At 34.6% G+C, this 12155-nt stretch overlaps 1 protein-coding gene across 2 annotated transcripts in view; it reads right to left on the reverse strand.

Moving 5' to 3' along the window:
* The window catches only part of SamDC (S-adenosylmethionine decarboxylase), a 97946-nt gene that overhangs the window by 39311 nt on the left and 46480 nt on the right, over positions 1-12155 (reverse strand). For both annotated transcript variants that reach the window (XM_074175900.1, XM_074175901.1), the window contains exon 3: positions 3914-4115. In XM_074175900.1, the coding sequence (XP_074032001.1) occupies positions 3914-4115 (202 nt within the window). The remainder of the gene's footprint in view (positions 1-3913; positions 4116-12155) is intronic.

Below are 12155 nucleotides of genomic sequence, written 5' to 3' on the forward strand. Positions count from 1 at the left end.
CGGTTTTAGCAAGGACTATGTATGTTGAGCTAGTGTGTGGTTAGTGAAAGTCTGAGGAATCAAATAAATGTTATGGGTAAGCAAACATTACCACAATGTGAAAACATTTTTGTTAAATTTAGGATTGGCCAGTTACAAAAATTATGCTAATCAAGATTGTTTTTTAGGAGAAATTGTGACCCACGAAATGGGGATTTCTGTAAAAAAAACAAATATAAATGCTACAGGATACGCAAAGTTCATCACCTCAATGATTACGGAAGAAGAGTACGATTTGCGAAGTGGTTAAAATGTAAAAATAGGGAAGTTGGAAATATTTGTAAAAAAATAATATAGACGGACGAATCAAAATTCACCAACAATGGTTGGTTTAACAGAAATATCCATTACAGGTGGAATAATACAAATAACATTTACAAAAGGAAACCAACTTCCAAGAAAGTTTTGGAATAAATATTTGGTTGAGAAAAGTGAGAACAAACATCCTTGGCCCTTTCTTTTACGATGATCATTTGAATAGTGAAATGTATCTTCATTTTCTATTCAATGAATTCGATGACTACTTAGATGAATTGTTATCGAATATCCGCCCCATGAAATACAATATTTTCAACAGGACGGCGCTCCTGCCCATAATACAGCAATAGTAAGGGAACATTTAGATGCAATATTCTCAAGAAAATGGGTTGGAAACAATAGACCAATCAACTGGCCAGCTCGATCCCCAGATCTTACTTCTTTAGATTTTTTTTGTCTGGGGATACATGAAGGATAAAGTTTTTTCAACACCAAGTATAAATATCGACCATCTCAAACAAAAAATAAGAGATGAATGTATCAGTATTACACCTATTATGCTAAAAAATTACCACAGAAATTGTCTGGACCGACAACTTGTGTGCATTCAACAAAGAGGTCGTCAATTCGAGCATTTAATGTAGATTGTCACGTAGCTTTGATTTGCCGCATTGGTTTGATTTTTCTCAAAAGTTCATGATAAAATAAATTATTTTTCAGTTTGATTGTTGTCACTGATGATGGTGGTTATTTCAGATGAAACTCTATGAAAATATCAAATGCGATATAACACTGGATTGTGAATTTATTGCTTTATCAAAAAAGACAGGTCTGTATTGAAAAAAAGTTGATGGTGGCCATGTTGGCACGAAACGTTTTATCGAATATTTATTATTACATCGTTATAGTACACTTCGAATAAAATAACATTTTCCTTTTCCATTTTTTGACATTATCCGAAATACAACTCCATTTGAAAAAAAAAAAAGAAAAACAGCATGGCTTCAGAGGCCATGATGATCCCCTCAGTTTCCGACTCCAGCCAACTAGACCTAAGGAAAGCGAAGGTCAGACGATTTAATGAGCTGAAATCTTCAAATGCTGTTGAAGAAGACCCCATTCATTGGCTTATCCTTGTGTTGCCGCAGGATTTATCTCTGCGACTTTTATATGTGCCTTTTGCTGGACGAGTTGCAACTTGGTGACAGAGTTGTGATCACCTCGTTCAGTTATTATGAGAGAGGGCAACGTTAAAATTTTCAGACATTTGAATGCATTTTTACAAGAGGTTTTTTAGTTGAGATCCACCATAGAACGAATTATGCGGTTACGGGCCCTAACAACGTTCCGCGCTGTGGTGGTGATAGTCCAATCTTAATCTACTTTCAACTTGTTCAACAATTGACTGACCATTCAAAATCCCTCCTACATTTTTGAATTAGAGAGCTATTTTATGTAGCTCAGAAATAAGGGTTTCACAACGGAGTTTAGATATTAATCTATGTATGGTCCATAGACATATGATAATATGGACTAACCGTGTCGTCACTTTTACATATATTCCATTTGCATTCTGAAAATGAGAAAATCTACAGGAAGTTGCAATTGTCACAACTTCCTCTGTAATCTGAAGTAATTGATAATTATGAATATTCATTCTTGATACGTGTCTTTTGGGAAAACTTTGTTCCCGCAGAATATTCCCAATTATCGATTACTTCAGATTACAGAGGAAGTTGTGACAATTGCAACTTCCTGTAGATTTTCTCATTTTCAGAATGCAAAATTAGTTGTATAAACCCTGTACTTAGTATCGACATCTTGACCCGATGTTGTTTCTTATCTATGTCAATGACATAAAAAAAAGATACAAGTACCGGATCTTTCATAATCTATGCGGACGATATATTATTTCATCTGTTACCCACAAAAAGTTTCATCTAAAGGAAATGTGATGAAGTTCTGACAGAATTGATTTTTAGCAAACCGTCCCTTTCTTAATATCAGCAAAATTCAGTGCTTAAAATGTCAGACTTCACATCAAGACATTTAATTTGGGTCTCTCACAATTATAGTTCAAGTAAACAATATAGTGCAACCTGCCTACCAACAGCTCCCCTTTAATAATATTGATAGGTAGCTAACTAATTTCGTTATTCATTTCTGATTATATCAGAATGTGTGTCCAATCCCCATATAGTCTTTTTCAACTAAAATAACTTTTATAATCCTTTTCTGCTAGTCTTCTTTTTAACCCAATTCTGAAGAGTTTTGTCTCAGCAGCTCACGTTATGGCCGGTAGTACTCAATTTCTTCCTTATGATTTCAGTTGTAGGAATCTCATTGCTTTTGTAAGAGTCGTATATTGTTTTTTTCAATGATTTTATTAGATGAACATCCAAAGGGTTTGGTAATCCTGTATCACATCGCATCTTTCGTTGATAAGGTTTATTTTTTAGACTATTTTATTTACAGTTGAGAAAAGATTTTCGGTCAAATCTGATGTTGCTTATAATAGTTTGTTTCCCTCGAAACCAAACTTGAGATGTAAATTCTTATATACATTGAAATATACTCTGTGTTTCAATATCCAAATGCATCCGAATCTTATTCACTGGTATCTCTTTTTCGCATTGTTCACCATCGCTATTGGAATCACTACACTGGAAAAAGGCTGCGTTGTTATCACACTCGTTATTACTATTAGTACTTGTCCAAGGACGCCACATTTTAAACAGATAACAAAAATTTTAAGTAATGATACTGCACCAATATCGAATCTCAACACTCAAATCGCGATCAGTTCCTGAACTGAACATTGACAACACAACGGCGATACTCATCCCCACATTCTATTCGTCACCATAACATGACTTCAAATTTAATTGTATGACTCTTCAGCCAATTATAAAAGTCGGTTAGTAAAAATTATTCAATACGAACCGCCAATTCTTCAGTCCACATGGACTAGTTGGCAGCGGCATTATTTCTCTGTATTGGTTTTTTTGGCCTTTGAGATGCTGATATCATTAACTATTCACAATACAGGTTACTTTGACTATACGTGGTGTAATATTCATAGACTATCTTAAGAAGGGAAATAGATACCATCAACAGTGAATATTTTATAGCTTTATTGGAGCGTTTAAAGGCTGGAATTGCGAAGAAACGACCGCATATGGTAAATAAAAAAAGTGTTTCATCAAGACAACGCATCGTGTCACAAGTCGATAAAAACAATGGCTAAACTACATGAATTGAACTTCGAATTGCTCCCACATCCACCGTATTCGCCAGATTTGTCTCCCTGCGACTACTGGCTGTTCGCAGACCTCAAAAAATGCTCACTGGTAAGAAATTTCGTTCGAAAGAAAAGGTTATTCTGAAACTGAGGTACATTTGAGGCAAACGATAAACCGTTCTACAAAAGTGATATTGAAATAGTTAGAGCGGCGCTGGAATGATTGTGTGGCTCTTGATGGAGTCACAGAATCATTTCTTTCTTAGGCCCGGGACATTTCAGCGCGTGATACCTACCAAAAAAACAATATTTCCCTCGAAATCTCCCTTAATCATATCACTTATGACATTGATGTGAGATGCCCTGTACACTTACTTCCTGATCAAAGTGCTGATGGGGTGTAACTTGTAGATCCGGACGTTTAAAATTCTTCCTTGAATAAAACAAATCTTCCACAAGGGTGAATCCAGCATACTGCTCCGCCATAAGTAGAAGCGGTTCAAGGCATAACAGAGGGGTTGTAGTTCCGCAAGTTTTCAATATAAATCTTCTCTTGGAAACGAACATGGAGCTCTCACTGAAAACAAAAGAAATACACGAATGACAATATTGTTTTTATTTTCAATTATTCAAGTGGAAAAGATTTTTATTTTTATTATGTTTTTTTCAACAAATAAATACAGTGCTTTTCAGATAAAAGTATCCACCTTTAATAACTTTTGTAATACTGTGCTATTTATTATGAAGTTACAATAAGTGTTCAAAATGAGTACCATTCACTTCCATACAATGGTATAATCTATTTTGAAATGCCTCTCTGACATTGCTTAATACGGCTGGATTTAATTGTCGACATTCATTTTCTATCCTCTCTCGTAAATCATCCAGAGATTCTGGTTGGGTAGCATAAACTTTTGTTTTTAAATACCCCCATAAAAAGGACTCTAGGGGTGTTAAATCCGGTGACCTAGATGGCCACTCCATCATCTGCCCTCTTTTACCTATCCAACAAGCGGGGAATGTTTCGTTTAAAAATTGTCGGACAGGCATAGCATAGTGTGGGGGAGCTCCGTCTTGTTGAAATACCAGTAAATCTTCGGAAAGGTTATCATCATTTTCTATTATTGTTGTAATACGTGGGTCAACCCCTTCCCTGAGTAACTCAAGATATGATTCACCATTTAAATTTCCGTTGATGAAGAAAGGTCCGACAATGTGGTCACCTAGGATACCACACCAAACGGTTAACTTTTGGGGATGTTGTGTATGGAATTCACGCATAATATGAGGATCACTTTCAGCCCAATATCTACAATTATGCCTATTTACTAAGCCATTTAATGAAAATGAGCATTCATCAGAATAGCAAATATTGTTTAACAATTGTGGATTGTTATTGATAAATTGCGTCATTGATTCGCAAAACTCTAGACGACGATCAAAATCATCTTCATTCAACTCGTGCACCAACTTAACTTTGTATGGGTGGTACTTGAATTTATGTAGAACTCGGAAAACTGTAGAAGATGAAACACCGATCGCTCTACTTATTGTTGACAACGATTGGGGTTGTTGAGCCTCTAAGCTGACTTGCCCTAAAATTGCCACTTGGATTGCTTCGTTATTTACGAGTCCCTCTCGCTTATGCACTTTATTGCAAACAGACCCTGTTGTGGTAAATTTCTCCATCAGTTGAATTACATACTTATGAGTTGCATGTCTTCCGTCATGTAATTCGTTAAATATTCTAGCAGCAGCTCTTGCACAATTATTATTTTGGGAGTATAAACCTACAATTTCAATTCTTTCTTGCAAAGAGTAAACCATTTCAGCGAAACAAAATAAATAATGTATCAAAGTACACTATCAATAGTGACTACAAATTCTAGTTGACAATGTCAAACTTTAATAAAAAGTAGAGTTTTTTGTTGTTTGGATTTTTGAAGTAGAATAAATAGCACAGTTAAACAGATTAAAGAGTTTGAACTGTTGTACAACCCATTTTAGTACAGGCAAATAAGGTGAAAGTAAAAAATAAGTAAAATTTATGCTATTAAAAGAAAAATTGTTTATCTCATAAACTAACCACTTTAACCTACAAGTATTATACATTTTTAAAATCAGCTCAAAGAGGAGTATCCAAATTTTACATAAAAAATATGAGCAGTAATTTAAAAAAAAGGGATGATGCTAGGGGTGAGGAGGTGGCTTTTCCAGTAAGTTTAAATAAGCCATAATGCTTGCCCCTTCCAACATAAATTGACGTGTTTTTGTATTTTTCCTAAATACCAGTATTACAAAAGTTATTAAAGGTGGATACTTTTATCTGAAAAGCACTGTATTAATTCTACTGTGTCGTGATGATAGAGATCGATAGAGAATGATCTACTCTGTATACAGGGTGTTCGAATTCGATCCTCACAATTGGGATCTGGGAAACTATGAGAGATACGAAGATGGTTAAAGTGGGGCAAAGTTGCGCATTTACCTGACTAACAATATGCCGTTGAGAAAGTTCTGAAATTCAGAGTATATCCGTAGATATCCAGAAAAACCGAAAATGGTTTCAATTTTTTCTGGATTTATTTTTCGAAGGATTCGAAAATAAATTGCACTTCCACATTGCCACCTTTTTCCTGCTACATAATGGTGTTTTCAGATTTGCTATCTGACATTTCGTCTTCCGGCCACCATCATCAACTTTATTTTTTCTTATGGGCGCTACATTGGATTCTTTCTGTTTCGAATAGAAACAAATTTTACCTTTTCAATGATGTATCATAAGTTATCATTCTTTTTCGAAAAATTGGAGATATTGAAAATATTGAATATAGTTTATTGTTTCTAAATTAGATGTTTCTAAATTAGACTTTCAATTTGTTACACTCAATGACATGTTGTTACTATACAAGTCATTGAATTTTTGGCGAAAAATGGCTTTCACAAATGAAGAAAAAAGAGATATGATTGAATTGATTACAAATACGATAGAAACAGTGTTAGGTTAGGTTAGGTTAGGTATCCCAAATGTATTTAAACATGATCTCGAAAGGCGACAACCACATTGAACTATGTTCAATTCATTGGATCAAAATCTCACCGAGTTTGGTATGTTTGAAAAGCCAATGAAAAAATACGGAGACAGAATCAACAATCAAAATTTGATAAATGAGGTGTCTGTAAATTAAACATTGTGTCCTTTTCAATCAAAATAGAACTTTGAACAAATAACAATAATCAACTAAAATGTAGAGACAAAAGTAAATCACAGCAAATGTTCAAAATAATGGCCTCGTTCATGATGAGACAACTGTGCTCTTCTTCGAATATTATTCACTGCACGATTAATTTCCCTCCTCCTCAATCTTCCGAACTCTCCAACAATGCTCAATATTTTGATATTCCCTCTGACCATAAACTTTATTTTTCAGTGTACCTCACGAGAATGTATCTATAACACTTGGGTCTGGAGACCTTGTTGGCCACCTCACCGGCCCATTATTCCCTATTCGTTTATCACCAAACCTTTCAGTCAGGTAATTAGATATTTTCTTCAATTAACTGGTCCATTCTGTTTCCGTATTTTTTCCTCGGCTTTTCAAATGAACCAAACTTGGTGAGATTTTGATCCAATAACTTGAACACAGTTCGATGTGGTTGTCGTCTTTCGGGATACTGATTTAAATTCATTTCCGATGCCCTAACATTGTTTCTATCGTACCTATTTGTAATAAATTTGTATCATATCTCTTTTTTCTTCATTCATCAAAGCAAATTCAATAACTTGTACAATAACAAAATGTCATTGAGTGTAACAAATTGAAAGTCAAATTTAGAAACATCAAAGTCAAAGCCTATTATGATAAGAATGTTTTTTTTTCAATATCTCAAATTTTTAAAAAAAGAATGATAACTTATGATACATCATTGAAAAGGTAAAATTTGGTTCTGTTCAAAACAGAAAGAATCCAATGTAGCGCCCATAAGAAAAAATAAAGTTGATGATGGTAGCCGGAAGACGAAACGTCGGATAGTAAATCTGAAAACACCATTATGCAGCAGGGAAAAAGTGGCAAGGTGAAAGTCCAGTTTACTTTCGAATATTTCGAAATATACAGCCAGAAAAAATAAAAACAATTTTTCAAAATTTGTTTTTTTTTTCGGATATCTCCGGATATATTCGGAATTTCAGCACTTTCTCAAGGGCATATTATTAGTCACGTAAATGTGCAACTTTGCCACAATTTAACCATCTTCGAATCTATCATAGTTTCCGAGATCCCAATGGTGAGGATTGAATGTGAAACACCCTGAATTGATGCTATAGGTACTGTTTTTTCCAAATTTTTATTTTTTCCTTCTTTTCAGCTTATTATATGACGTTGTTAAACACTGCTGAAACCGCCCGAAAAAATTAACCAAGCATTTAGAAATGATAGTAATCTAGAACAAGGATTTGAGAACCCTGGTGGAGACTGACCAATCAGGAACGGTGCGTAGAATGGTGGAAAAACGGGGAGTCAGCTCCGATGCGGTTTCTGATAGATTTAAACGTATTAGAAAGGTCGAAAGATCGAAAAAAGGGTGCCCCACGATTTGAATGATCCATAGAAATTGTCTCGTTTCGAAGTATGTTCTTCTTTGCTTTTGCGCAACTAAAACGATCCTTTTTTTGAGTCGCATCGTCACGCGTGATGAAAAAGTGAATCTTTTACAAAAGGACAGTTGTTGGATAACGATGAGACACCCAGGCACTTCACAAAGGCGAGAACCCATCAATAAAACATGGTTACTTTCTGGTGGTAAGCGGCTGGTATTAACTTGATTGTGATCATTTCGATGGCGTTTTCAGTCAGAGCACATATTCTGTGCCTACCCCGCCGTGGACAGGATCAGGTATTCAACGTTTGGCAGTCTCTTTCTCGCCAGCTGATCTGAAGGATCTCTCATCGAAAGTAATCGGCTTCGTCGAGAATATGCAATTATTTGGTTGAGTTTGAAAAATTGTTAGCCACAATAAATCTTCACAGGTTGCGGTGGAGGGTCGACTAGGCACACATACTTTGGATTTTTCTATCTACTCTACCTCCTGAATTCCACCGATCAAGTGATAATAATTATTGTGTAATAAACACTGTATACACCGGATGACTGTAAGTGGTGACGCTGTTTATAATGTATTACAATTAACAATCCCATCTAACCTGATAGTTGGCTTTTTTGTTCACTGATTCTCAGATATGCTCATCATTCTCTAAATATACCTATTTGAAAATTATATACCTACTCTCAAGTTCGTAAAAAAAGAAAAACAGTGAGTTGGCTTTTTTATATCTCGAATTCACTTCTTCTTATTAGTTGATTCAAACCCGATAAACGTGTATTGCAAAATCATATTACGTAATATGATTTATTTTATAAACACTGTAAAGTGTGATTCAACAAACTTTTAATTTTGTACAGATATATATTGATTTTGGCGAAGAACTAGTTATGATTAGTCATTTCCTGTATACCACATCACGAAATAATTCCAATGCTGATGATGCCTAAAAAATAAAGAGTAAATAAACAAATGTGACCAGCTTTCGATAATATTTTCTCTGGGAATTATCAAATAGTCAATACAAATAAAAATTCAATAACGAAGCAAACCTCGTGGTGTATCCAGGATGACATTTAATAGGGGCAGGAAGGGGCATGCTCAAGAAAATAGAAGGATTTTTTTTAAATACTTCTATTTGAAGTTGTGCGGTCCACAAATGTTTATAGAAATTCCTAGATTTTTAAAATACGAAATTTCCAATCAAAACTATTTATTTTGAGTAACTCCTGAAGAGACACAAAATTACTTACAACCGATCACGAAAATAACACAAAAAATAAACAGCTATGAAAAAGAAGAAGACAATAACCTAAACGAAGTGTACAGCATACAATGCTCGGACTGGAACAAATTTTATATCGGCCAAATCAAGAAAAACTGATCCAAAGGTACGACGAACACAAAAAAGCATACATAAACCCAATAACATATAAATTATACCTCGCAACACACTCCATACAAAACAAACATAACTTTCCCCCACCAGAAAACTTCAAACTCATAAAACAAGTCAAAGGAAACCGTATGGACATCTGGGAAAACCTAAACATCCATAAATTCAAAAGTAATAATTCACTTTCCGAGGAACAAATACAAATCAATACACCACAAAACCTAACATTCAATATATTACCCTAGCAACAATGAACCTAGAGAAACACCAACACAAACCCAAACACAGGCAAATTTGAAGAGACATCCGGATGACAGGAGGGGACAAATACCTGCACTAAGGCGTTCTAATCGTATAAAAGAACAAACATGAAGATAAAACGTTCAGTTTGAGTAGAGTCTTGAAGATGGTAGCACATCCTGCTACCGAAAGCGCTCGCATATAATAATTAGAATATAATATATATATTTTGGATGATGCAACTGATTTTCCTTTATTTTCAGTATTTTACTAATAATGTAAGTTACAAAAAGGATTTGAAGCTATATAACTTCTGTTTAATTATCTGCGAGCGCTTTCGACAGCTGGTCATGCTGTCATCCTCTAGGCCCTACTCTATCTCAGATAGAGTAGAGCCTAGACTATGACTTGTCAAACTTAAAAGAAAAATGTTTGAAACATTTAAAAATTCCTGTAATTCACTGAATAACAACTCCCCGTTACTGAATATTTTTTCAAATGTGGAAACTGGTAATTAACTGATGAGATGAACCTGAGTAAATTCATTCATTACATGTGCACAGGCTGTAACATAAATACATTACAATATTTAAGTGACGTATTCCTGAGACAATTATAAGAAAAAAAGTTAATATGAACTTGTGTCCGAAAATGCTTCGTTTTGGAGATACGGGGTGTTGGAATTTTTTTGTTCGCTTTTTGAAAATAACTCTTGCAAAAAATAAGTTATTTGCACGAAATTCGGTACCCGGGGTTTTTTGACGTGGGAAATCATAATTTCGTATTAATTTTCATGTAACATCTAGAAGGCGCTGCGTATGCTGTCATTATTTATTTCAGATTGCCCTAACTTTTTTGGCAGTAAACTTTTGGTACTTCACATGATAAAACCTAATTCCCACACCTTTTCCAAGTAAACAAGGTACACCTCCTCAACAATGCTGGAGGTGACCGTTTTCGAGATATTTACAATTTTCTATATCGATGCATATTACTTTATAGCCAAATTTGATTTTTTTGTCACTCTCCGCTTGCAAATTAAGTTAAGTAAATCGAGTAGGCTATGAAAGTTTGTTTATAAAAATGGAAGTTCGCTGTCACATTTTTAACTATTAATTGACAAATTCACAATTCGGAGTTTATAAAGTGATTTTTTGGTACCATGCCCGACTTCACGAATGCTGAAATGGCTGATATGGTTTTTGCATACGGCTTGGCTGACGTAACATATCTCCAACGATGGATAGGAAGAGGAGGCACTGAGCATTGGCCCCCGAGGTCACCGGACCTCAATCCCGTCGATTTTTTCTTTTGGGGACACCTAAAATCACTAGTTTATGCTAGCCCAATTGAAAACGAGGAAATGTTGAGGGATCGCATCATAGCTTGCCCCGAAACGATAAGAAACACTCCGGGCATTTTTCAACGGGTGCGGAATTCTTTGATGAGGAGAGCAGAAGCACTTTGAACAGTTGTAATAGTTGTTTCGTTCAATTTTGATATGTTTATTTTCCTAATTAATAACGTAGTACTTCTCCGAATTGTTTTTTTTACAAACTTCGAAATGTAGCACTTTCTAATTGAATAACTAAACCTGACAAATTTTTTAATTTGGATTTAATAAGCAGTTCAATAATGCTCAGTTTAGAAGAAGTCTGTACGGGTATACTGCGTATAATATTTGATGAAAATAACTAAAATTGCAAAAAACTTATGACAAAAACCTACCATGTTTTGAAAAATTTCAACACTCTGTATTTCGAAAACGAATCAGTCTTCGTTGTCTATTTTGACAAGATCCACCACATACTTCGACCGAATTTCGTGCAAATAACTCATTTTCTGCAAGAGTTATTTTCAAAAAGCGAACAAAAAAATTCAATTTCACCACCCCGTATCTCCAAAACGAAGCATTTTCGGACACAAGTTCATATATACTTTTTTTCTTAAAATTGTCTCCCTGAATATGTCACTTAAATATTTTAACGTAGGTACTTATGTTACACCCTGTATTTGAATGAGTTTTTGAAACTACTTCTCTATATTTATGTCAATTCTCAAACTCATGTTACGCGTCGCATCGTAAATAAAAATCGCTTCATTTTTTTCTTCCAATGGACGAGAATTGACCATTTTAGAGATTGTTGACGTGGTACTGTTCTACTAGTAAAACCGAAAACTAAATGAGAATATTCAAACTGAACAATGATGTTGTTCATTGTCGTACTGACATTTTTTGACTTTTTTATAAACAAAAAATTACTTGAACAAAAAATTACTTAACAAACCTTATCGGTTTCTTGGAATTGCCATATGACAGATAGTAAGGAATATTTCTAGAAATATCGATATTAATGTGTTTGTCTTCAGGAAATTAT

Source organism: Leptinotarsa decemlineata, unplaced genomic scaffold, assembly GCF_025532065.1.
Source record: "Leptinotarsa decemlineata unplaced genomic scaffold, Ldec_3_MD MMD2_tig00001393_RagTag_RagTag, whole genome shotgun sequence".
Classification (NCBI taxonomy): domain Eukaryota; kingdom Metazoa; phylum Arthropoda; class Insecta; order Coleoptera; family Chrysomelidae; genus Leptinotarsa; species Leptinotarsa decemlineata.